Below are 27,530 nucleotides of genomic sequence, written 5' to 3' on the forward strand. Positions count from 1 at the left end.
GGTTCTCCAGACAGCATTGGGAATGTGCCTGATGGGTGGGGAGGAGATGGGTGTGGGGTGAGAAAAGAAGGGACACCTATCGGAGGGCTTAAGAAGAAGACATACGGTGACCTAGCTTGGGCCAGCCAGCAGACGACAGTGGCCGGGCAAGGCAGGCTGGTACTCAGGGAGGCTTTGCCAAGTCACCTCTAGCTAGGGTGGGAGGCAGCCACGCTCAGGCAGGAGGCGGGGCCAGGGACTAGGGAAGGACGGATTTATGCTCCTCCCATGGCCATTGCCAGCGCCTATCTGAGGACTCAGGGGAGATGGAGGGCCTAGGCCCCTCACCCAGCCTCAAGGGATCCCTTTGGACCACTGAGAAAAACAGGATGGGCCATTGAGCTGGCAGCGCTGCTAGGGAAAGCTCCGCGATCTCTGTGCCGGGGGCAGGAGAGCTGAAGCCCAGCCCCAGCCCCACCCCCAGCCCCTGCAGCACTACTACCGTCCCCCCCGCGCCCCGCCGCCGCAAGCGGGGCAGCCGGGCGAGCAGCCCACCGTGGCCAGCACTGCCCCCGCCCCTCCCCCGATCTCTGGGCTCTAAGGTGCGCCGAGCCGCAGCGCCCAGCACCTTGGCTCCCCTCCGTGGCTGACCGCCGGGGGACCTCAGGCGGGCCCCAGAAAGAAGCTCCACCCCCGGGCGCGTCAGGCAGCGGCTTCCTCCGCCCTCCACTTCCCCACCCGGACGGGCACCTCCGAACTCGCCCGAAGACTCTCCGGGAATAGCCGAGCCCCCAGCGGGCCAAGGCGGTGGCCACTCCCCTACGTGGTATGTCCCGGATCGTGGCTCGTAGTGGTCGTGCGCAGGCGCAGTGCGGTCTGTCAGTCTTGGTGGGGCTGCGGACTCCCCGCGCTCCCGCGGCGGTGGAAAGATGTCGGGGGTGCCGGCGGTGCGGATCAGCATCGAGTCGGCGAGCGAGAAGCAGGTGCAGGAGGTGGGGCTGGACGGCAGCGAGACCTACCTGCAGCCGCTCTCTATGTCGCAGAACCTGGCGCGCCTGGCGCAGCGCATCGACTTCAGCCAGGGCTCCGGCTCCGAGGAGGACGAGCCGCCGCCTGGGGCGCAGGCCCGCGACTGGACCGCGCCCGGGGACGCCGAGGATGAGGAGGGTGAGAGAGAACGAAGCGGGGCGCGCACACCCCGGGTCGGGCGCCCCCGTCTGGGAGTCAGTCCCAGGGAGGCAGCGCCAGCTTCCCGGGGGCGGCCGCTCTCTCTGGGCAAGGCACTCACATAACGCAGGCGGGGGCTGTTTGTCAGCCCCGCACCCTCTGTAACGCTGGATATTAAGGACCCACCGGCCCGATGCGTTATGGGGTTAACCTTGTTGCTCCTATCCGAGAGCTGCTCTGCATGGGTGGCCCTTTGGCACGAGTGGGACCCCGCTGAAGTCACTGGGGCCCCTTGTAGTCCCTCCTGTGCGGCACAGCCGGTCGGGTCAGTGTCATGAAGTCGTTCCACTGTTGTAAAAATGCCACATTCGGACTAAACTAGCCTCTGGCAGAGTCCAGGGCTGTGGTGATAAGTGGCTTTCCCAAGCCTTTGTAAGCTCCTGACCACTAATGTCTGCAGCCCCAGCAGTATTAGGATGGTTGTGTCTATGTTGAATTAGGAAGTATCTTCTCTCTCTGTAGTTGAGCACCCTGTCATAGTATCGCTTTCATGGGAGAGACATAGTGCTTAAAACCCAAGTTTGATTGTCCTGTTAATGAAGTACAGTAGTTTATATGAACTCATTGATAATGTAGCCTGGTCCATTCATTTGAGGTCTGAAGCAGTTCAGATCCTGAACAAGCTCCCACTTAAATTATTTGGCCTACACACTGAAGTCTGCGAATGGAAAAGCCTGTGCTGCTTCGTGTTGAGCTGAAGAGCTGTGTTTCTTTGGCTGGGGTTATAACAGACCTCTATTCTCTCTGGATTAGGCACAGAAGAGAACATATACTTACACGTACATAAATAGGAGACACATTGAAATGCACATTTTTCAGATTATTTGCAGACTCTTTACGCTCTGCCTGCAGTTTAAGGACCACTCTGGTCTAGATACTCTGCTCCTGGAATATAAACCTTTGTTTTGTTTTTGTGCTTTAGGGTTGGTAAAGTTTCAGCCATCTCTTTGGCCTTGGGATTCAGTGAGAAACAATTTAAGAAGTGCCTTGACTGAGATGTGTGTGCTCTATGATGTTCTCAGCATTGTCAAGGATAAAAAATTCATGACTCTGGATCCAGTTGTGCAGGATCCGCTTCCCCCGAAACAGGTACAAACCATCTTATTGCTTAACACGTACTGATAATTTAATACTGAAGATCTCATTCAATTGGGACTTTTTACATGACCATGAAATGGGTATGATCTTGGGCAGGTGTGGGCAGGATACAGCCCACAGGCTGGATCCAGTCTGCCAAGCCTTTTATTCTGGCATGCCCCTATGCAGTGGTGCTCTAAGCAGCTAGTGGTCCCTGAAGCTCTCTGTGCCGTAGAGGAAGGATGCTGCAGAGGTTTCTTACCACCCCCCCTGCCCCCCCAAAAAAATCTCTCAGCCCTCATTGACCTGTGTCTGGAAACTGGCCAATAGGTGTTGAGAGATTTTGCTTGGTACAGGGGCAGCACGTGAAGACTCCCTCCCACAGGGAGTGGTCTAGAGATGCTAACAAGCCTGGAAGCTTGCCTGAGAATGCTGCTGTCAGGGACCTGCCTAGGTAAGCACTTCTGGCAACAGCTCACCTCTGGCACGCTCACACTCACCTTCCCTCCCTCATGCCTCTTCCCAGGCCTTCCACACCAGCCCCTTGTCTCAGGTCACCACCTGAACTCTCTGTGCCCACCTCTCCCCAACTCTAAGTCATAGCTCACTCTTAGACTGTGCATCCCTCCTACAGGCTGGAATCATTTCCTGCCCCTGTAAGCCCTCTCAGACCCTGCACTGTATTACCATGCCCCAGGTTACATCCCAGGTTACAACCCCTCCTTCACCCAAACTCCCTCTCAGACACCCCCCCCCCACTCTTCTGCACCCCAGTCCCCTACCTCCAGCTCCCTTTAGTACTCAACCTCCATCCCAGACTCTTGCATAGAAAAGTGCAGCTCTTGACCACTTACCAAATCTTGGAGTGGCCTCCCCATCAAAATTATTGCCTACCCCTGGCTTAGGGCAAACCTCTCCATGCTGTCCTACCACAGTGTCTTTCAGCAGGAGGGACCACTTCTAGGGGGGAGAGTGTAGCTCAGTCTTGATAATGTAGATGCTGAGGCTGCTTGCAAATGTGCCAATTACAGTACTGGGATACCTGCATATAAAACTAATTTCAAAATAAATTAATGAATAGTCAAGGTGATTTTTAATTGCTACCTGTTTCCAACATTTAGAACTCTGTAGATTTTTTAAAAAATTAAAAATATATTTAAACAGTGTAAAACTGGTGTTTATTTTCATGTTTCCAGAATCCTCAGACTTTACAGTTAATTTCAAAGAAGAAGTCACTAGCCGGAGCAGCCCAAATCCTGTTGAAAGGAGCAGAAAGGTTATCCAAATCAGTTGCAGAAAACCAGGAAAATAAGCGACAACGAGATTTCAACTCTGAGCTCTTACGATTGAGACAGCACTGGAAGCTAAGGAAAATGGGAGACAAAATCCTTGGGGACTTGAGCTACAGAAGCGCAGGTATAGCGGGTCACTAGTTATCAAGAATGAATATTAAATCTTGTGTTTTAGTATACAATTTTTGGTAAATAATTGGAAACACCAATTTGGAAAGGAATGATTAACGTGGCAAAATACACTGAGTAAGAGTTCTATGAAGGAACAAAGAATAAAAAAGAACTGATATTTAATACCAAGAGAAACTTCCTGGAATTTGAAGCACCTAGAAAAGGTATTTTTAAGGAATAAAGAGTTAAATTCATCTTTGATTTATCTAAATTTGTTCTGTAAACTTTTTAAAAAATATATATTGTTCATTTTTATTTTCTGAATTGCTATACAATCCCCATGTTCCAAAATACAGACTTTATAGTACTAAAACATGGTTTATGAAGTATTTATTATAAATGTTATTGAGTAAGACATATTAGATACTATAGACTGGGAAAGAGTTACAGCGTTTTATGTGAAAGGTGGTGTTTTGTACAAGGTTATTGTCCTTGGCTGCAACTACAGGGGCAAGGTCTGTTGACGGAACAGGGCTTCTGTCAACAAAACTCCAGAATGTCTACACAGGGCTAAATTGTTCTGCCAAGAGTTTTTTGACAGAAGTCAGCTGTTTTGCTGGCAGCATTATCCCTGTTCCCAGAAAGGGGTAATCATCATCAGTAACTGTAGGCTCAGTGCCCATTGGTGTCTGATGCCTCTGTCATTTCCTTCCACCTTTTCTTGTCCATTGCAGAGTGGTGCGGAGCTAGTCTACAGAAACTAAGCCAATCTGGTATATCATCTATCCATTCTCTGTGGGGTCTGCTTCTCCTATTCGAGCCATCAATTATGCCGAATACTAGGGTCTTGATTTTTCATTCGTCGGTCGTTCTGCAAATATGCCCAAATAGTTGTAGCTCACTTTTTAGAACCTTCTGCAGCTGGTTCCGCTTCTGCTGTATCTTTCTATATAATTCCTCGTTGGTGGCCTTCTGCATCCATCCTATTCTCAGAATCTTTCTATAAGAACTCCTTTCGAACGCCAATATTCTTCTTTTTGAATCTTTCGTTATCACCCATGTCTCACATTCATACAACATACTGCTGAATACACACATTTTCAGGACGCTCTGCTTCATTCCTAAGCTAATTGCTTTGCTTTTCCAGATCTTATCCATCACCTTCCAACTCACTCTTGCTTTCGCTATTCTAGTCGCTATTTCCTTGTTACAGTCTAGATCATACGTTATGTTGCTCCCCAGATATGTGAACTTTTCTACATTTTCTAGTTCAGTACCATTGGCACTGACCTTGCTTCCTATTTTCTTATCTCCAAATACCATTGTTCATAATCAGTCCGTACTGCTTCCCTTCTTCGTTTAGCACCTGCACCGTTCTCGCTAGCTTCTCCTCATCTTCCTCAATAACTATATCATCCGTGAATCTCAAGTTGTTAATTCTTTTCCCGTGCACAGATTCTTTTCCTTCTGTTTCTTCCTTGATCTTGTTCATCGCTCTCTCCAGATGTGCGATGAAGATACTTGGCAGTATTGAATCTCCTTGTCTCTTACTTCTGTGTGTTTTAAACCAACTTCCCAACTACCCGCATGTGCTCACCACTGCCTCCACATTGTCACTAATATCCTTCAACAACCGTATCAGTCTGCTATCCACCCCGTACAACACCAACACCGCCCCATCACTTTCTGATCTATACTGTGAAATGCCTTTTGAAAATCGACAAAGCAAGTGTATACTTGTTCTTTCGTCAAGCTTTCTCAGCTATCAGTCTTAGTGCCAATATCGGCTGTATGGTACTTCTATCTTTTCTGAACCCCACTTGCTCATCTGCTCTGTGTTCTTCTATTTGCCATCTTACTCTCCGTCAGTATCATCATCAGCACCTTGCCTAGATGACTTGTTAAGGCAATTGTTCTGTAGTTCTTGCACTCCAGTGTACTTCCTTTCTTGTGTATTGTCACTAGTACAGATCTTGTCCATTCTTTAGGTGCCTTCCCTTCCTTCCATGCTATATTATATAGTTTGGGTATTTCCTGAATCATGCTTTCTCCACCATATTTGATCATCTCTCCCGTGATCTTATCATTTTCAGGGCTCTTGTTCTCTAGTCTTTTCACTGCTTTTTCTAGTTCCTACTTCAAAATATCGCTGTCAATGCTCGGTGGAGATATCTCTTTCACTTCTTCAGTCAGTCTCTGTGAGACACTCAGGTCCAGTTGTGCTTTGTATAGATTGTGCAGCGATGGACGAGATATTGCACCAGTCTCCTCCCTCTTCATGAGCACTTCTTCGTTCTCATCTTTGATCGCCATCTGCTTCTGGTGCCATTTCCTATTAATAGTCCTAATTGTCTTATACACCTCCCTCGTCTCACATTCTCTGTAATACCTCTTTATATCTTCACATTGCTACTCTAACCATTTCTCCTTATCCTTTCTGGCTGCTTTCCTTACCTCCTTGCATTTCAACTTATATTGCTGTTCTGCCATCTCAGAAACATCTCTTCTGATCTTCAACTGTCTGTTCCCTTGAACCAATTTCAGTGTCTCCTGAGTAATCCACTTCTTATTGATCTTCTCTTCTTCTGGAACAGTCTGCTCAGTTGCCTCTTCTATAGCGGTGACTATCCCTGCGACTCTCTTATCTAGGTCTTTCTCTGTGGCGATATTCTTAATCTTCTCTTCGAGCACTGCTCTGTATGCATTCCCTGTTTCTTCCTCACGTAGCCCCACCATATCTCTTCTTTTCTTAAACTGTGTCTTACATTTTCTTTTGAGTTTTATCTTGATGTTTGTGATCAAGAGACTGTGGTCTGAGTCTATATCCGCCCCTTGGAAAGTTCAGCACTCCTGTAATGATGTTTTCCATCTTTTTCTTATCAAAATCATATCTATCATGTTCTTGAACTTCCCGTCATTTGATTGCCATGTCCACTTCCTATAGTCCTTTTGTTGGAATCTCATGTTGCAGATCACCATCTTGTGCTACGTAGCAAACTCTAGTAGTTTCTCACCTCGTTCGTTTTTTTTCCTCCATATCCAAACATTCCCATGACACTCTCTCCCAAGCTTTTGTTATCTGTTCCAGCCTTCGCATTCCAATCTCCTCCAATGATCAACACATCTTTCTTCAGTATCTCTTCTACCGTCTTTGTCAAGTCTTTTTATAGAATAGTCCAGTCTCGTCCTTTGTAATGTCTGACGTGGGTGTATACACCTGAATGACTGAGATGTTGAATGGTTTTGCTCCGAATCTCGCTACCATCATTCTTGCACTGTCCGGTTTGTATCCTAATAATGCTCTTCTAGTTGTTTTGCTGAGAAGAAATCCAACTCCTGCTTCATGCTTCGTTTCGTTTCCTGACCAAATAACTTCTCCTGATGCCATCCAATGCATCTCTGCCAGTCCAAGTATATCGCATCAGTATCTTTCTATCTCCTTCCGAAGCAGCTGTAATTTTCCAGGAGCCCACAGTGTTAGGGCACTTCATGTTCCAGTGGATAGCATATGTGTTAGTTGTAATTTTCTTTCAGTAGCCAACTTATTGACCCAACCCCGAGTGCTCGATTGGTATTGCGGACCTTGTTTATCTGGGCAATGTCCAAGCCAGCATCTTTTATCATTTAATTGTAATGGCGTCAGATTTCATTTGTATTGTTTGACGGTCAGCGCATTGACACTCATCTGACCAACCCTCCTCCTTCATCCACGCTTGGGACTGGCATGGAGCTCGTTGAGGCTTCATGGCAGAGTTACAGGGGTAATGCCTCTGCCTATGTCTACACTAGAAGCATCTGTCAACAGAACAAAAAAGAAGTCCAGTAGCACTTTAAAGACTAACAAAATAATTTATTAGGTGATGAGCTTTCGTGGGACAGACCCACTTCTTCAGACCGTAGCCAGACCAGAACAGACTCAATATTTAAGTCATAGAGAACCAAAAATAGTAATCAAGGTTGACAAATCAGAAAAATATTATCAAGGGTGAGCAAATCAGAGAGTAGAGGGGCAGAAGGTGGGCGGGGGGTGTCAAGAATTAGATTAAGCCAAGTACGCAAAAGAGCCCCTATAATGACCTAAAAAATTCCCATCCCGGTTCAAACCATGTGTTAATATGTCGAATTTGAATATAAAAGAGAGTTCAGCTCTTTTGTGTACTTGGCTTAATCTAATTCTTGACCACTACAACCACCACCCTGCCCCTCTACTCTCTGATTTGCTCACCTTGATAATATTTTTCTGATTTGTCAACCTTGATTACTGTTTTTGGTTCCCTGTACCTTAAATATTGAGTCTGTTCTGGTAAGGCTATGGTCTGAAGAAGTGGGTCTGTCCCACGAAAGCTCATCACCTAATAAATTGTTTTGTTAGTCTTTAAAGTGCTATTAGACTGCTTTTTTGTTTTGATAGTATATAAACTAGCACGGCTACCAATAGAAGTTACTGTCGACAGGGAAATCTCAACAGAACTTCTGTCTACAGAGAACTGCCAGACTGCACTGCCCTCTGGTGACAGAACAGCAGAATGGCAGGTCGGCAAACAAAGCTGCCTGGCAACTGGAAGCCCTCTCTATCTACAGTACTTTCCAGCGTAGAGAGACTGCCTCTGTGGACAGTCTTGTTTGCAGAGCTGCCATTCCACTGTTCTGTCACCAGAGGGCAGTGTAGTCTGACAAAGCAAGTTGTACTCTGTGACAAAGCAAGTTGTGCCTAGTGGCAATCTGTCAACAGAGGGTCTGTCGAATTTCCATGTCAACGGAGGCCTCTGTCGATTCAAGCTGTATCTACGCTACAAGATAATCAAGCTAACTGCCTTAAGTTTGAATTTATTACCACATGACTGTCTTCACTTTAAATATCATTACATCGTTTTTGGGAGCACCAGTATCAAGGTGACAGTATTGCCGTTACCTGACAGGTATAGCATCAAGCTTGAGCTCAACAGTTTGACTAAAGGCCAGTGTGGCAGCGCCATGTCTTAAAATCAAATTTATTAACCTCCTGAGGTGCCCCGTATGTAGCCCACAATGCCCCTCAATGGTCTGCTCTGGCCACTGCTCTCCAGGTACACCAGAATTGGGTAACAGGAAGACCATGAATTCCAAAGCGGGAGCAGCAGGCCTGTGGCTGTGGGCTCATGTTTGTATGAGAGCCTGAGAAACGTCCTCTTTTCTTTGCCATTAGCACATCTACCCATTATAAATAGCCCCTGCACAGTGTTCATGGTTCTGTTCTACATTCGGTATTTTTTTTTCTGCGCTGCCTGACGCCAGCCGCTGCCCGACGCCAGCCGCTGCCCTGCAGCACCACGTGGCAACAAGGCTGTTTTGTGGGGGTGGGTTATGCTTGTGTAAAATGCTGAGAAACTACTTCTCAGTGGTTTACATTTGTGTGCAAACCCCCCTCCCTCCCCAACAGGTGCCACACAGTTGGGATCTTTCCTGTGCTGAGCCGCATCACATGGGTAGCCCGTGACCCAATAAAAGGCTGCCAGGGAACAATATTCGGGGGCTTGCAGCTACTGGGAGGAAGTCTACCCCAGTGACCAAAGATATTCAGGAGGACCACTTCAACTGGCCCCTCACTGAACCCCCCCCATACCCCTAGCATGGGCCCACTGGGGCTAGCAGCCACCATAGTAGGGAAGTCTCCCCCAGTGGCTAAGATACTCAGGGGCTTGCTGCCCCCAGGGGGAAGTCTCACCAGTGTTTGAGAGTTGGGGGAGAACACTTCAATTGCCCTCCCCACGAAAGCCCCCTCATGTTCCTTGCAAGGGACTAGTGGGGCTTGCAGCTGCTGGGGAGAAGTCTCCCCCGACAGCTAAGGTATTTTGGGGGCGGGGGGGGATGACAGACTACTTTAGCTACTTCAACATTCCAAGCAGCCAAAAATATTTTTGGGAGCTTGCTGTCCATTGCAGACACCTGCTGGTTTGATAGTTCAGTTATAAAATCTTTCTTCTATTTCCTCTCTGTCTTCATGCTTTGACTCCCTCAGAAACACAGTGGGGGGCTAGCTGAGATTCCTGTGTCTGTTATAAGTTCAGTTTATGATATTTCACTGCCATCACCCGTATTGGCAATATCTGTGCAGTGAAGGGGAGAGTAAAAATCTTTTTTCCTAGACTTTTCTGTCCTCTTTCATCTAACTCTGAGAATACAGTCTGGGCTCCTGTATTATCTTCAGGGATCGAATGCAGTGATGGGAGTGGGGATACTCTGTGGATGGCCATTTGAGAACAGCCATTGCACAGAAGCTTTATAGTTCACTGGAAATCCAAAGACTCTCCCCTCAGCAACTCTAGTGTTTTTGTTTTTGTTTTGTTTTTGTTTTGTTTGTTTTTTCTAAAATTTTTCTTCACGCTTTTCAGGGATATTTTATTGCCATCACCCATGTTTGCAGTGTCTGCGTAGTGAAGAAGAAAGTCAAAAATGTATTTTCCTAGACTTTTATGTCCTCTTTCTTCTAACTGTGAGAATATAGTCCATATCCCTGTACTGTTTCCAGGGATCAGATGCAATGATGGTGGTGGGGACGCTCATTGGATGGCCAGTTGAGAATTCAGCTACAGAAGAAAGACATTTGTCAGCTTTTTTCCATCCCTGTAGATGATCTTCGTTTCCTTCTTTCCAACGGGTAAAAAAGGATGTTTGCCCTTGAGAGGGGAATGAGGAAAATGCAATAAGAACATAGGAACAGCCATAGTGGGTCAGACCACAGGCCCATCAAGCCCCGTATCCTGTCTTCCAACAGTGCCAGGTGCCCCAGAGTGAATAAACAGAACAAGTAATCATCAAGTGGCAAATTCCCTGTCACCCATTACCAGCCTCTTCCAAACAGGCTAGGGACACCGTCCTTGCCTTTCCTGGCTAATAGCTATTGATGGACCTATCCCCCATTAATTTATCTAGTTTTTTTAAACTCTACTAAATTCTTGGCCTTCACAACATTCTCTGGCAAAGAGTTCCACAGGTTAACTCTGCATTGTGTGAAAAAATATTTCCTATTTGTTTTAAACCTGCTGCCTATTAATTTTATTTGGTGACCCCTGGTTCTTGTGTTGTGAGAGGGAATAAATAACAATTCCTTATCTATTTTCTGCACACCAGTCATGATTTTATATACCTCTATCACATTCCCCCTTAATCGTCTTTTTTCCAAACTAAAAAGTGTCAGTCTTATTAATCTCTCCTCATATGGCAGATGCTCCATACACCTAATCATTTTTGTTGCCCTTTTCTAAACCTTTTCCAATTCCAATATATCTTTTTTGAGATTGGGTGACCACATCTGTACACAGCATTCCACATGTGGACATGCCATGGGTTTGTATAAAGGTAATATGACATTTTCTTATTATCTATTCCTTTCTTAATGATTCCCAACATTTTGTTAGCTTTTTTGACTGCTAGTGCACACTGAGTGGATGTCTTCAGCGAACCATCCACAATGACTCCAAGATCTTTCTTGAGTGGTAATAGCTATGTCAGATCCCATCATTTTATATGTATAGTTTGGATTATGTTTTCCAAAGTGCATTGCTTTGCATTTATCAGCATTGAATTTCATCTGCCATTTTGTTGCCCAATCACCCAATTTATTAAGATCCTTTTGTAGCTCTTCACAGTCTGCTTGGGACTTAACTATTTGGGAAAGATGATCTCAAAGGTCAGTGACCATAGTTTTCTGGATATGTGGATGAGGGAACTGCGGGATAGGTTCCCACAGTGCCCTACTGCAGCAGTCGATGTTTGCTGATTTGAGTGTTTGCAGCATAAAGTCGACTTTGTGAGAAGGACGTGGGGACGTGAGGGTGGTCAAATTTGAACTTATAAATTCCAGAATTACAAAATCGATATTAATAAATTCGAATGTATCTTGTAGTGTAGACATAGCCAGAGGCTGTCCGTGTAGACATAACTCTTACATCTTGATTCCGTACGTAATCAAGTGATGAACTCCACATATGCATAGTCCCTGTTGAAGTCCAATGAGTATGCATGTGATAAAAGTTAAGCCCATGTGTAAATGTTTGCAGCCTAAAGGAGAATAAATAATCACCTTGACAAAATGAAAACCATTTTATTATGTCCTCTAAAAATCTCTCCATTGGATTTATTTTAACCTGATTTAAGAGTTTTAAGGATTTTGTGGAAAGATATCACTTTTGAGCTGGGAATGAAATATTCAGGTGCAGTATCCTTTGCTGGCAAAGTCAGATACCATGACATTTACATCAGTAATTTTCCTTTTAACCTTTCTTGCCTCCCCTGCTCCCTATGCCCAGAAATAAGGAAAGAAAACCACAATCCTCAGATCATGCTGTTCTACTGCAATGATTCCCAACCTGGGATCTGTGGACCCCTGGGGTCTGCCACGGGTATTGCAGGGTCAGTGGAAGAAAAAAGATAAATAAAAATAAGTTTGTTTATTTTTTAAATGAATCGCAAAGTTACAATTATTTTTAAACTAAATATTTTCCAATAATTAATAGCTGTCTAAAATTTTTTGTTGTGGTTTCCTTTTTTCATTTAATGAAGTGTACATAGTGGCTAGAAATGTCTTTGTGGGCGGGGGGGGTCTGCTAATGGTTTGAGGGATTGATTAGCGTTCCGTGAATGATTTGGGGGTGGTGATTGGGAGGTCCACACTAGTGAAGAGGTTGGGAACCACTGTTCTACTGTTAATATGAAGAACTTCTTCAATTGACAGTTATGGGGCAGAGCTAAGACATTTTGCTGAATTGAACTTTTTTCCACAAGGAACAATATTAGTCAAGTAAAAGCGGTATCTGTTGTAGGATGCAAAGATGAGAAGACTTCTAACCCATGAAAACATTGTCTCATGACAGTTCCCAGATGTTTTCATGATATTTTCTATTTCAACTTTTAGGGTCCCTCTTCCCTCATCATGGCACATTTGAAGTGATAAAGAACACAGATATTGATCTGGATAAGAAAATACCCGAGGATTACTGTCCTTTAGATGTTCAGATTCCAAGTGATTTAGAGGGATCAGCTTATATAAAGGTTTGCCAAATACATAACATTGTCTATTTTCTGTACTGTTCGTGAATACAGAACACAAGACAAGTGATGCTGTTTTTCATTTCTTTTGTATAGGTTTCTATTCAAAAGCAAGCTCCAGACATAGGTGATCTTGGCACAGTTAACCTATTTAAAAGACCTCTGCCAAAACCAAAGCCAGGTACAACTATTCTCTATTCCTTAAGTTCCAGTCTGAAGGATTCAGTCTGCATTTGATGTTGAATTGGGGAAATATTTGCGTAGTAGCTGAAAATAAACAAAGGGGAAATAATTTTCTTATTTTTGTTTCAATTGTAGTTTGTCACACACATGCACAGTGAGGCTTTGCAGATTAACTCCTTATAAAATATATATGCAAGTGCCTCTGCTAAAGGCATTAAAATTCTTTCAGTGACACTAATGCACATGCTTATTTTCTGAAATAAAGCTGTTAAAAGCATTTGTTCAGGAGGAGAGTCTGCCATCTAACTTCATCTTAATTGAAAAATTACTAATATGGGTTCAGTTTGAAACTTTCTCCAATTATTTCATTTATGTATTTTTTAAATATTCCAAGAATAGAGACTGAATTAAGATACAAAGTTTGTGCTTTCATCCAGGGAGGAGCAGCAGTGAAAAAGAAGTGTATCAAGTGCCTTTTATAGTTCGTGGAGCTGAGTATATACATTTTGCCTGAAAGGGTTATCATTGGTAATTCAACTTATTTAATATTGTTTCAAGCCAGCATTTTGATTGACACATGTGATGTCAGTTCAGACTATTAATTTACAAAACCATTTAAAAAAAACTGTTAAGATGGGTGGACAATAATTTTGATGCAGGAGGCCACTCCAAGGATTTGGAAACGTGATCAAGAGCCACATTCTTCCATGATATTAATGGAGAAGGCGCAATGTCTGGGATGGAAATTGGGTGCAGAAGGGAGCTTGGGGTAAGGGATTGGGTTGCAGAAGGGCATGTGGGGTCTGGGAAGAGTTTGTGTGAAGGAGGTGGTTTTAACCTGGGGCGAGGATCTGGAATGCAGGAGGCAGGGCAGGAATTTGAGTTTTAACATACGGCATGGGGTTGTATTGCAAGGAGAAGGCATGGCTGCAGAACAAGGGGTAGAGGGTTAGGGTTATGTAGGTTGGGTTGCGGTGGGACAGAGGATTGGGAAGAGCAAGGGTCTGGAGTGCCAGAGGCAGGCTCTGGCCAGGACACTTACCTTGACAGCTTCTGGCCAGCAGCCCTCTGAGGCAGGCTCTCTGCCTGCTGCAGTCCCAGACTGCTCAGAACTGCTGCTTGCTCTATGAGGGTCTGCTGCAGATGCCAACAGGAGGAGGAGGAGGAGGCTTCACACGCTGCTCCCAGCAAAAATCTCTGAGCTCCTATTGGCTGGAAAACCTAAACTGGCCAATTGGAGCTGAGATATTTTTGGTGGGGGGACCAGCGGGCAAAGCCTCCCCACCCCATGTCCAGAGCAGTCAGCTACGTGAAGAAAGCTGCTTAAAGCCGCAGCTGGCTATTCTGTGTGTGAGGCAGCTTGGTGGGCTGGATCTTGGCTACTCCTGTGTTAAGAGCAAGCTTATGTTATTCATATGGACAGGAAACTCCATATTTTATAAATTAATTGTGGGTTGAGGAGCTCACAATACTAAACATCTCAAAATTATAGTAGCTACAGTACTGCATTACTTTGTTCCTGTTTTTAACCCATTGCAAAGCAATATATAGTGCATTAAATGCCTCAGAATGTGAAATCATGTTGACTTGTTCTTTGTACATATCACTTTTGTTCAGTGACTTCACACACACACAAACTCACCTCCCAGTCGTGAAGAATGATCTTTATAACTGGTCAGGTGTAAGATTGGTGTTCACAAAATTGAGGTTCTATTGTAAACTTAGTGTTCAGAGAACATCCACAAATTGGGAATGCAGTGTATCCTGACAGTCTTTTGTTTTGCTATTAATTAAATGCAGGAAGAAGCACAGGATTTAAAAAAAAAAGCTATCTGAAATAGTCTTCATGGAGTGAAGTTGGAGTTATTAGCTCATGTAATAAATATTGATGCTGCAAGCTATTAAATTCTGTACAAAATGAAATGTGTGTCTTTTTGTATCTAATATAATGTTCAGCATTACCCATCCTCTTATTTAGTAGTGTTGGAAGAAAGGAGTATATTATACCAGTTCTCTAAGGTCTGCATTTCCTGCCTGTGCAATTAAAGGTGTTAATGTTACTCTGTAAAGTTCTGAATGGTCTAAAACATGGTTACTTATGCCAGTGCCTGGGGAAGCAGCAGTCTTACTCCAGCTGAGGTCAGCTTGGATATGTTTACATATTTCTGAGTTTTAAACATTTTAGGACAGAGCATTTTAAGTGGTGAGACTTAAAGGTGAGCAATAAAAAGTAGGAGAGGCAGGAAGAGAGTGAAAACATTGGGAATTAAGTCTAGTGAAGAGATAGTTAAGGCTCTAAATTTTGACATCTAAATGCATAGCAGTATAGAGCAGGTGAAACAGGTTTAGCTTTACAGGTTAATTTTACAAGTCTGAAAATATTTGGTTTGCAATCTCTTGGTTTTGGTTTGCAATCTCTTTGCGACGACCTCGGTCAAAGGACTGAGGAGGAGGAGGAGGATTGATGATGATGATGAATCTCTTGGAGGCACAGATTGTCATCTTAACTATTTGTACAGTGCGCAGTACAGAGTAGCAGGGCCCGCTAGATGTTTGTGCAATACAAATCATTAATATTTACAGGTAAGTTTGGTATAAATTCACTAATACTTTGTGTTCATTTGTGTAACTGGGATAATAATATAACAAGACTCAGTTCAGGTGGGGAGCAGTAGGCTAGATTTTCTTCACATGCCTGGTACCTTAGTCATTCTCCAACGGCTGACATCTGAGTTAATAAAGTGGTTTGCTGTGTGTTGTTTCTTTGAAAACTTGGATGGGTCATGTTTTTCAGGTGCTCCACACTGGCAGACAAGACTGGAGGCTGCACAAAATGTTCTCTTATGTAAAGAAATATTTGCTCAGCTGTCTCGAGAAGCTGTTCAAATTAAATCACAAATTCCTCACATTGTTGTTAAAAACCAGATCATCTCCCAGCCTTTTCCAGGTAAGAAAATTTGGAAGACTCTTGTCACAAAACATAGAATCTATAGAATTGTCTGTTTTAATCCAGACTTAAACTTTGATTTGTATAATGTTTAGACAAGGTCAGTTGGGATTGGTTCTTTACAGCATCTTTATCAAGAATTTAGATAATGGCCTAGGGAATGTTTGTAAAGTTTGGAATACACCAAGATGGGAGGGATTGCAAGTACTTTGGAGACTAAGATTATAATTCAAACTGATTTGAACAAACTTGAAAAATGAAGATAGGTTAATAGGATGAAATTCGACAAGGACAGATGCAAAATATTCCACTTACAAAGAAGCAACAGTTGCATATATACAAAATGGGAAATGGCTGCCTAGGAAAGAGTACTGCAGAAATGTGTGTAGGGGGCATAGTGGACCACAAGTTAAATATGAGTCAACTGTGCAACCATATTGCAAAAAAAACCAAACATCATCCTGATATGCTGTACGCAAGACATGAGAAGTAATTCTACTGTACACTTATTAGGCCTGAGCTGGAGTACTTCGTCCAGTTCTGGGCACCACATTTCAAGAAAGATCTAGACAAACTGGAGAAGGTCCAGGGAAGAGCAACAAAATGATTCAGAGCCTAGAAAACAAGACCTATGAGCAAAGACTGAAATAATTGGTGGTGTTTTAGTCTGGCAAAGAAAAGACCAAGAGGGAGCATAATAACCTTAAAGGTACTTGAAAGCTCTTAGGAGGAGGATGAAGGAAAAATTGCACTCTACCACCTCTGGCTATAGGATGAAAAGCAATGGTCTTAAGCTGCAGCATGGGAGATTTAGGTTGGACATTAGGAGAAACTTCCTAACTATCAAGGTGTTAAGCATTGAGATAAATTGCCTGGGGAGATTTTTGTTATCTCCATCATTGGAGATTTTTAAGAGCAGGTTAGACAAACATCTCTGAGGGATGATCTAGATGTTGGCTGGTCTTGCCATCAGTGCAAGGGACTGGACTTGATGACCTCTCAACATCTGTACCAGTTCTAGTATGCTATGATTCTATGACCTCCTTATACTAAAATGAAGAATTAGATTAAAATAAGACTTCCCTGGAAACCACATTCTGCATCTGATCTGTTCCAACTTTTTTTTTTTTTTAAATGACTCTCATGGTGCACTTGTATTACTTCAGTAATAGTTGTACCAACTACAAAAGCTGTGGGAGTCCAGTGCACCATGGAATTCTTTGTGTTCATTTGTGTTGGGGGTTGGAATCTGAGGCTCTTTATGTACCTCTGGATAGAAGGACTGATAAACAGGAGAGTACAAAATTTCTGGCTGACTTGTGTTAGTGGTGTCTCAATAGAGCTAAGCCTAATACCCATCAATCCAGCTGTTCAGACAACATGGGGAATCTGAAAACATTTGTGCTTAAAGTTGCCTCAGGAATCCCCCACTGCTGCTGAGGGTGATTCTGATGCCACATTTTCAAGATTTTTTTTGAATGTTTCACATACTGTGGCTGGTAAGATGGATGATATCAAACTTAATAATTATATCTTGAATTACAAATTTGTAGAACTATCAGATTTTCTTTTCTGGTTTCCAGAGTGTGACACGATTGTTTGAATTTCTCTGAAACAGCATTGATTGGAAAGCTAATGATTCTGAAAGGTGTTAAGTGTAAGAGAAGAATAAATTATCCTGTCTTGTTTCTACTTATTAGCATGGAAAAACAAAGTGTTTTTGCTTTATATAGGTTTGCAGTTGTCTATTTCTTTGTGTCACTCTTCTAATGATAAGAAATCCCAGAAAGCAGCTTCTGAAAAACAAAGTCCAGAGGATCACCTTTATGTTCTGGAACACAACTTGCATCAGCTGATTAGAGAGGTAATGCATTTTTAATTGAGCACTGCAGTCCTCTTATTTACCATTCATAGCCTCTGAGCACATCACTTTACTATAATACCACCAAAAAACAGTCATTTTCTATCTGCCTGTGTAAGGCAGACACTGCTGCATGTCTGAGAAATGCCTCCATTGGATAGACCGGCAAAGCTGATAGCAGCAGTTCCACTTGGACCTTTATGAGATATTGTTTTCTGTGTGGAGCCTCTAAGCTGAATGGTTGTTTCAGGAGGAGAGTACTTGCAGCCAAAGCTTAAAGTAGAAACAACCGTTATTTACTGTAATTGTGATTCTTTGAGAGAGTTCTTCACAGTCCTCTCTTTCACTATTCTGGAGTGTTTTTCTAAAATTCTTGATTTATTAGATCTGTGTTTGCAGCTGTGCCACCTTCTCTCTTTAGGGGCAGGGGAAGCACAAGGACACACACAACCTTAAACTATAATCCAGAAAACTGTGAGATTGTATGCCTGGGATGTGTGCACCTGGCAGCATGGTCCCAGTGAATACTTTTAGCAAAATAAGCATTAAACACCTCAGCCTGTTAGAGATCCTCAGTTGCTTTTTCCCCTCTGAGTAGAGGACTTATGCTTTCCTTTATCTTTCTCTTGCTCCTACTCTTTTGCAAGAATCTCTTCATATCCCTTTTTAATGGAAATTCATTTTGTGTCTTAGGCTGTTTTTGTTCCTACATGTTCATGTTATTCTCTTCTATTTCTCCTTAGCAATTTGTTCATGTTTTCACTTTGTGAGATTCCTTTTTGATTTTCTGATCATTAGAGCTCTTGATGAAGCCATATTGGCTGCTTATCACATCTTTCCTTCACATTGGAATAATTTTGCCATTGTGCCTTTTAATATTGTCTCTCTGAGAAACTGCCAGCTTGCCTGAACTCCCTTTTATCCCTTGGATTTTCTTCCTGTTTACATTCCTACCACTTCTGAGTTCGTCTATTTTTCCAAAGTCCATTGTTCTTATTCTGTTGCTCTTAATTCTTGCTTTTTCTTAGACTTATTAAATCTATTATCTCATGATTAATTTCACCCAAATAGACTTCCACCTTCAGATTTGCAACTCGCTTCTCTTTGTTGATCAGATTCAAACTGAAATGGCTGTGCCCGGCTTATTTTCCTGTACTTTCAGAAACAAGAAGTTGTCCCAGTGCATTCCAGGAACTTACGGGAAGTTTTGTGTGGTGTTGTACACTTTTTGCACCAAACAGTAGGGCAGTTAGTCATCCCTTTCTCTCTCGTTCTCCACTCTGCCCCCCATCCATTACTGCCAAGTTTTGGGTCTTTGGATTTTTGTTTTAGAAATGCCTTTGCTGACACCACTTCTTTGTGATTTGTTAGTCATACAGACTCCTATCATGTCATGCCCGTTTTTCTTCCGCTTTAACGTTCCCCAGAAACTTTCAACTGGGCTGCCTCTCTCTTTCTCACTAGTGCATCTATTGATTCATAATGCAACACCTCCTCTCTTAGTTTTCCCTTCCCTCTTGTACATAAGATCCACGTAACTAGGGCAGCAAGCCACACAGTGGAATATGAAGCTTACTATACATAAACTGCTGTCAAATGCACTCAGTAAAACTGGACAAATAATACTTTGATTGTAGGTGTTAAAATAGTACACGTGTCTCTTTTTGCAGAAGTGACTTCTATTAAATTGTCCTTTTAAAACAGGGGTGGGGAACCTATAGCCCATGAGGCTGTATCCAGCCCATGAGGCTGTATCCAGCCCATGGCTTACATGGATCTAGCCCACAGTGAGGCTCAGAGCTTCCCTCCTACAGTGTGGTGAGTCTTCAAGCCTCTGTGTCCCTCAAGAGGGCGGCAGCTGAGCTCTGGTGAGCCCTGGTGTTGGGGGAAGCCCTGGCTGTTAGTGCCCACCGCCTTCCTTACTCCCAGTGAGATCTAGCTTTTTGTTTGCTTTTCTTCTCACTTTTGTGTAACCCCTCAACTGATTTTTTTCAGTGGATCATTGGCCCCCAACTGAAAAAAGGAGCTGGACCCCTACTTTAAAACATGAAGCAGCGTATTATAATTGGTATTAGAAGAGCACACTGAAATTTGTTGGCTTCTCCTTCAGTCATCCCTTCTAACAGCTCTTGTTTGTTGCAGTTCCACAAGCAAACTTTGAGCTCTACAATGATGCCCCATCCAGCCAGTGCACCATTTGGCCATAAGAGAATGAGAATGGCAGGACCTCAGGCTTTTGATAAAAATGACATCAGCTCCTTACAATCAAATGAAGGGCTTCTGGAAAAGATCATTAAACAGGCAAAACACATCTTTCTAAGGCGCAGGTATGTGTACCAGCTATTCTTGATAAAGCTACAATAAAACTAGCACTTTGTGTTCTGCACGGACTAAATTGCATTTTGAAAATTTTCCTAAAACTTTTTACTGTTGTTGTTCCAGAAAAAGTGTTATTGGGTCCAATATTAAAGATTAAAAATCCTATCTCCAAGCCTGTGAGTAAAGAGACACCCACAAAATATAAACACAGAAAGTTCAGCACTTGTCAGATACCACTCTACAAGATGCTTATATCAATAATTATCTCTGCTTTAACAAAAGCACTGCCTCAGACCTTTTCAGTATTTTCCTCTGTTAAATGTGGAGCTGATCTATATGCTGAATAACATGTGTTTAAGACTATCTACGAGGGGAGGGGTGTAAAGTATACTTTGTAAGCAGATACACTCTTTGCAGTTCAAGCACCAAAATCATTTTGATCTCTGTGTGCCCACATTGTTTGCCGTATAATGCAATAAAATGTAACTTTAGGTGTCAGAAAACTTAGTTTGATCTAGCCGGTACTGAACAGTAGATTTATGAAATAAATTTTGCAAAGTGATGCCCTCTCCTTACTTTGTCTTTATGTGGAGAAAAGATGGAGGCACACGTTATCTAGATTACTGGGATGTGATTTTTCTGTTTTGTTTTTTTCTTTTGTTTTTATAGAACTGCTCGAACCATTGATAGCCTAGCTAGTCGTATTGAGGATCCACAGATTCAGGCCCATTGGTCAAACATAAATGATGTTTATGAATCCAGTGTTAAAGTTCTAATAACTTCCCAAGGTTATGAGCAAATATGCAAGTAAGTATGAAAACTGAAATATTTTCTGAGCGACAAATCTCTGTTTAGGTAGCTATGGTGACTGAGTGCATATAATATTGTGTTGCTCTCACGAGATCCAATCGAACTTCAGGTTGACCAGTAAGAGCCCAGTATGTGTCTGTTTGCTGTATATGTTCAGATATGGAATACTCATATTTTTGTGGAGAATGTGGGAAAATTAAACTTTCTGTAGATTGAGGTAAGCGTGGTCTAAAAGTAACATTCTGCCAAAACAGTTTTCGAAGGAGAAACCCAAAAGTTAAAAAGCTATCTAGCTCCTATATCAAAATATTACATTAATGTAGGAATTTCTTACATAGCTATTACCTTTTTCTTCACCTGACTACTATGACAGTATTCCTTTTGAGCAAAGAGTCAAATTTTGGGCCTGGTTACTAAAAGTGTCTTTAAAATGCTTTCCTCTACTTCCATATTAGTTTGCTGGAAAAACTGCTTAATCTCTGAATCAAGAACTGCAACTTTGTTAAATCCATGGGCTTGTCTATATAGAAACTGGAACTAAAAACTTGTAACTAACATCTTTTAGCTACATCAGTGAAATTCTGGGTGTGGCCTTTCAGTTCTGTAATATACCTGTCTATACTCGCACCAAAACAGACTTTTAGCAGACTTAGGCAAATAATTAAAGACATGAATTACATAGTTTGATTTGCATTGCTGTGCAGGTTAAATCTTCAGTTCTGTGCTGCACCGGGTGATCCTGAATTTTAGATCACAGAGGGGTCCCATGTGGCTTGTTCTGTATCTTAACCTTCTGAAGGCTCTGTTCTTTTAAGTTGATAGAAATCTCAGACTTCAATTCCCTATGCTCTTGGGCTCAGAGAACAGAACTCCCTTTAACAGCTGAGTAGGATTGATATTGACAAGAACAGAGCTGGCTGGGGGAGAGGTCATGCCTGCTATGTCACCTGTATCTCTGATGATCAACTAGCATCTGCTTGTTCTAAGCTAACCAAAATATTTTTAAAACAAAGAGAACATACCAAGCAACCTTTGAAGGTTTGTTAGGGCTTCCCTGCTCTCCCTTTGGCTTTTGTCTCACAAGTGGAAACCCAAAGTCCAAATTGCAAGTAAAATGATATTTATTGGGGTTCCCAACTAAGAAATAATCCTAGCCATTTCTACCTGTAAATTTTTTTCCCTTTTCCCCACCTCTTCCTTACAAACAGGCTTAATTATACCTGTAGTGCTCACCCTTGATACCACCCCTTACAATTTCTGGTTATGTTCTGTTTTGGAGAGCTTTAAATCTGCACTTTGGTACAATTTCTTTTGTACCCCATGAGAGGGGCAGGGAGTGAGGTTGTGTACTGGCCAAGGCCACTTTTCTTTAGTTTTATTGTTTCTTACACCTTCTCCCACACATCCCCTTTACCCTGCCCAACTGGTTACTTAACCTTGTCTAGAGGTAAAAGTTAAGGTGCTTGTTTATTAAAATCCTACCATTTATTGTTATAGCCCCTAAAATAAAATTAAATTAAAAAATCTTATCTGGATGTAGGCAGAAGCAACACACTGTTGCGTTGTTCCTTGCTCACATATGTTAGTTAAGAGATAAGAATATTGAAAGTCAAGCGGGCAAACAAAACCCAAAATTCTATCTCAGGTTAATAAATAGGCTTAAGTACTATATTAACATCTTTAACAAAGCTTATGCTTTGTTATTCATTTACAGTAAACTCATATCTGACATTCTATCATCCAGAACTCTCAGATAACCAACATTTTAACTATAAGTAAACTTTAGTTATTTTTTGGTAAGTACTGTATAGTGAAAGTAAATGCAAATAGAGCAAATACAGTATAAGTTTACAGTGTCCAGTACTATTGTTGATAAATAAAGTACTGTGCATACATTATCTTGTCTTGGTTTTCTTTAGTGTTTTGCATTGCTAGGCATACCTCTCTATAATCCAGAGTATCTGAATATCCAGCAACCCACTATGAGTTGTGGTTTTTTTTCAAATGCATTTAAAAGTAACTTTCTTAATTAAGAACTTTTATTACTGTAGTCATGAACTGCTAACTTCCAGATAATTTTTTGGTAAATATACAAATTGTATCTTTTTTTTGTTTCAAAGATCTATTCAGCTACAGCTGAACATTGGCATTGAACAGATCAGGGTAGTGCACAGAGATGGAAGAGTTATTACATTGTCCCATCAAGAGCAAGAATTACAGGATTTTCTTCTGTCTCAGGTAAACTCATGTTCAGGGTGGTTCTACCTGAGATCTTTTTGTCTTACTTTCATTTGTTTGTTTGTCTTGTGTCTGCATTTGAGATGAACGGTAGTAAATACTTTGAACATAAGAAGAACATAAGAACATAAAGTGTATATGAAGCAAAGGTATGTTTAATGAAGTAAGATGGGAACTAGGTAGAAAGTCTACATGTGCAGACAAGAATGTCAGAGTGCTGATCTAAAAAGCATTTTGCTTTAGACTTCATGAGAGCCATGTCAGACACTGTTATATTTATGTAAAAACTTGTCCTATCCATACCCCATCAGGAATGCAGTTCTTAATAGTTAACATGCTCTTAATTAGCATCACTTTCAACACTGCGTCAGGGTTTGCAACTGTGCATCTGCCTCTACAGGTTGAACCTCTCTAGTCTGGCACTCTTAGCACCTAACCAGTGCCCCATGAGAGAATTTGCCAGACTGTGGGAAGTCATTATTGTCTAGCAGCATTACCAACACTTCCGCTGCTTACTGGGCTCTTAGAATACATTTAAGGATAAATTGGAGCTAAATAACAGCATAGAACATGGAGAACCAGAACTGGTGGCTGTAAACAATCGTTATGGGACTGTGGGAAACCTGGTCACCCCCATGATAAGTGGTTGTCCATCTAACTAACATTGTGCCAGATTACAGATGTTGTCAGACAAGAGAGGTTCAACCTGTACTAAATCAGGTGACATTTGAATGAAGAATGGTTCTTAATTGTTTACAGTGAGTCTTGTTCACATCTGGCAGTCTTGCCAGTATACATTGTGTAGCAAAGGCATTGCATTAATTTTACAGGTCATTTGCTACCTTATAGTCTCTGTAGTGTAGAATTTTCAGACAAAGAAAATGAGTTGGAACAAAATCTTTTTAAAGAGGTATCATTTTCCTCTAATACAGTGGGTGTCAAACTGGCTGACAGAAACCTGGCTGGTGGCGTATGGCTTTTGCTCCTCCCAGAGTCCAAAGCATATGAAAAGCAAGCTTTTTTTTTTTTTTTCGTGTAGAAACTGTTGCTGTACTTTCTACTGGAATGTTACATAGTTGTAAAGTATGTTCAATATCCCCAACTCTAATCTTTCCAAATTTGCTGTATAATAAAAGTTCATTACTACTTTTCTACATAATATCCTGAAAATGCTTTCTAAAAAGGGTTAAGCGTCTCCCTTATTTGGATATGGGACTAGAAGAAGGGCACTTCTGAAACAATAACCGTGTACAAGATTTTTGAGTAGTTTTAGAGACTTTTATAGGTTTAAAAACAGAACTTGTAAAAGAACCTCACAAAAACTATACATTTTAAAGTTAGAGTTCAGTAGAGATATTTAGTATATGCAAGCTGTACATCTGTCTTCTCCACCCCCACATTTCCGAGTTTAGCTAGTTATAGCCATGTATGAAGGCAAATTTCTATTTCCTAGTATATGTACTGAGGGATTTCTATAAAATGACTAATTCTTCTGAAATGGGAAAATGGAGCAGTTGAGGTAGAAGTGTGGGATTTGGGGTTTTTTGTGGTGGTGGTGGTGGTGGTTGTTTTTTGTTTTTTATTCGATAATTAATACAGGCCAGGAAAAAAAGAACAGGAACAACAAAAAGCATAAGAGACAACGATAAAAAAGAACCTAATCCTTTTGTCTTCTTTCAGATGTCACAACATCAAGTACATGCAGTTCAGCAGCTGGCTAAAGTTATGGGATGGCATGTATTAAGTTTCAGTAATCATGTGGGACTGGGACCAGTAGAAAGTATTGGCAATGCATCCGCAATAACTGTGGCATCACCAAGTGGAGATTATGCTATTTCAGGTAAAAAAAAAAAGAAAAAAAAAATTATGTAAATTAAGCCATAAAATTTCAAGGATTGAATCTATAATCAAACTGCTAGAAAAAAATCTATAGTTCTCATATATTTTTATTATAAACTATTTTATAAATAAGCTTTTTTTTCTTATACGTACAAGTGACATCTATGCAAAGTAGTGATTCAATTAAGTCTGCTGCACATTGCTCTTTAGTACATAGGGTAATCAACTTAAAGGCTATGTCTACACTAGCCCCAAACTTCAAAATGGCCTTGCAAATGGCCATTTCGAAGTTTACTAATGAAGCGCTGAAATACATATTCAGCACCTCATTAGCATGCGGGCAGCCGCGGCACTTCGAAATTGACGTGGCTCGCTGCTGTGCAGCTCGTTCAGATGGGCCTCCCCTGGGACCCTCTGATGTTGTACAACCAAGATGTTCTCTTTGGGGTGCTTCCAGCTACTAGCCCCAGCTGTTCTCTTTGGGGGCTTGCTATCTGCTTGTCAGGATGTTCTCTTTGGGGACTCTCCAACTACTTGTCAACTTTCTGATTTCTTTCTCCTGGCCTGACTTCAGACCTTCCCGCCGTTGTATGATAGCGTTCCAAGATGGAGTGTATGGTCATTCTGCCTTGCGAGTGAGGCCCGGCCACTAGGTGCTCGTGCTCCCACAGGGCTCCTTTTCTAAAGGACCCCGCCTACTTCGAAGTCCCCTGATTACCATCTGCTCATAGGAATAAGGGGGCTTCGAAGTGGGGGGGGTCCTTTAGAAAAGGAGCCCCATCGGGGCAAGCTGCGTGGCAGTGAGCCGCGTCAATTTCGAAGTGCTGCGGCCGCCCGCATGCTAATGAAGCGCTGAATATGTATTTCAGCGCTTCATTAGTAAACTTCAAAATGGCCATTTGCATGGGCATTTTGAAGTTTGGGGCTTTTGTAGACACGGCCAAAGTGATTTTTAAAGATACAGCGTTCAGCTTTGGTCTGTACTAAATACAGGAGAAATGGATTGCCTGTTTAAGGTATGCTTTGTTGTGTATAATGCAAGTAGGTAAAGTAACTTTGCATTACATGTAACATAAGGCCACTAGAATACATGATTCCTGGTTTTGTGGTCTGATCATTAGCCTTTGTGCTTGCATATGCACTGATGATGATGCACTAAAAGCTTTGGCCACCTCCCTATATCAATTTGCTGTTGTACTATTTTAGAGCTAAAAAAATGGCAAAAATGTCTCTCATAGTAGATGCAACAAAAATGTTGTGAGACTTCATAATTGTCTCTCTAAAAGATTACATCTTATGGGTACACTGGAAAAGAATTCATCTATAAAATCATCTTGAGAAAGCACATAAATTCCTAGATTAAGACTTTAGATAAAGCTCAGTGAGAATCAGTGGAAATGTTTTAAGATTTCTGTATTTTAAATTTCTGAATACACTTCTTGATTCCTGGTTTGCTCTGACCAGGAAAATGTGCGAACGAGGTATGAAAACATGCAGGGAAAGTGTGAAACCTTCATAGCAAATCAGAAGAAGACTTCATGAGAAGTAATAGTATTTTAATGATTTTTCTTTAGTTACTATATGGAAATTTACTTAAAGGAAAACTGTATGGTTAGTGTACTGTATATGGGAATATTTATTATGATGAATTTAAAAAACAGTGAAGAGTTTTTATTTATGAATTTTCTGTTTGTTGCAGTACGTAATGGTCCTGAAAGTGGCAGCAAAGTTATGGTTCAGTTTCCACGGTGTCAGTGCAAAGACCTCCCCAAGAGTGATGTGCTACAAGATTGTAAATGGAACCACCTTCGTGGGCCATTCAAGGAAGTTCAGTGGAATAAAATGGAAGGGCGTAACTTTGTATATAAAATGGAGCTCCTCATGGCTGCCCTAACTCCATGCTAACAGTCTGGCATTTTACAGGAGAGGAGACTGGATTGCCACCCACTTGTGGTGATATTAATCAGCACAATGAAGGGAAACTTAACCTGGGAGGTACTATGTAAAAATAGAAAACAGTGCAAGAGGATTCAGTTTTGTAGCCATTGGTAGAGATGTAGCCATTATGATTATGTGAGAACTATGTTACTTGCTGTGTGAAATAAACACATTTTTTAAATAACGTTCCTTTCAGTTAGTTTAAAAATACCATTAAATGTGACCTTATTTTTCTAGCTTAAAGTGTTCTTATGATACCAATATGGAATTTTGAAGGCTGCTCTTTATTGCAGATGCCTCAAATTGGCCTTGCATTTGACTACTGAAAGTACAGTCATACCCTGAGGTACACCTGTTCAGGTTATGAGAATTCAAGTTTACAAAGAGTTTGATTTAAAACCCTTATCTCATCTTATGAGGCATTTCCTCAAATTTACGAGGACCAATTTCAATTTTGTGCACCTCAGCGGGACATGGACGCCCTGCAGCGGGAGAGTGGCTGCGGCTGCCTACAGCTGCATCCCGCCCGGCATGTCTCTCCGCAGTGCCCGGCGGCGGTTTCCCAGAGCTCCCGGCCCAGCTTTTACCTGTAGCTGGCCTGGGTCTCCGCCTTGAATCTGCAGTGGCGGCGCGCCCCGGCCCGGCCGTGGGCTCCCAGGTGCTCCCATGAGACGTGGCTGCT

At 42.1% G+C, this 27,530-nt stretch overlaps 1 protein-coding gene across 1 annotated transcript; it reads left to right on the forward strand.

Annotated features, from left to right (window-relative positions):
• The first annotated feature begins 710 nt into the window (after positions 1 to 710).
• Positions 711 to 27,011, forward strand: MED17 (mediator complex subunit 17). The gene is made up of 12 exons (XM_074981519.1): positions 711 to 1,146; positions 2,129 to 2,295; positions 3,480 to 3,699; positions 12,580 to 12,716; positions 12,810 to 12,894; positions 15,691 to 15,843; positions 17,577 to 17,707; positions 19,847 to 20,031; positions 20,693 to 20,830; positions 22,954 to 23,071; positions 24,752 to 24,911; positions 26,610 to 27,011. Exons 1-12 carry the CDS (start codon positions 909 to 911, stop codon positions 26,813 to 26,815), a joined length of 1,938 nt encoding a protein of 645 aa, XP_074837620.1. The 5' UTR covers positions 711 to 908; the 3' UTR covers positions 26,816 to 27,011.
• Positions 27,012 to 27,530: the final 519 nt, after the last annotated feature.

Source organism: Carettochelys insculpta, chromosome 1, assembly GCF_033958435.1.
Source record: "Carettochelys insculpta isolate YL-2023 chromosome 1, ASM3395843v1, whole genome shotgun sequence".
NCBI lineage: Eukaryota > Metazoa > Chordata > Testudines > Carettochelyidae > Carettochelys > Carettochelys insculpta.

What these genes read in the sequence shown, in the direction of transcription:
- MED17 (XM_074981519.1), top strand. Translation starts at nt 909, where the DNA reads ATGTCGGGGGTGCCGGCGGTGCGGATCAGCATCGAGTCGGCGAGCGAG. An exon ending in GGACGCCGAGGATGAGGAGG is followed by an intron (nt 1,147 to 2,128) that starts GTGAGAGAGAAC and finishes TTTGTGCTTTAG; the next exon opens with GGTTGGTAAAGTTTCAGCCA. An exon ending in TGGAGATTATGCTATTTCAG is followed by an intron (nt 24,912 to 26,609) that starts GTAAAAAAAAAA and finishes TGTTTGTTGCAG; the next exon opens with TACGTAATGGTCCTGAAAGT.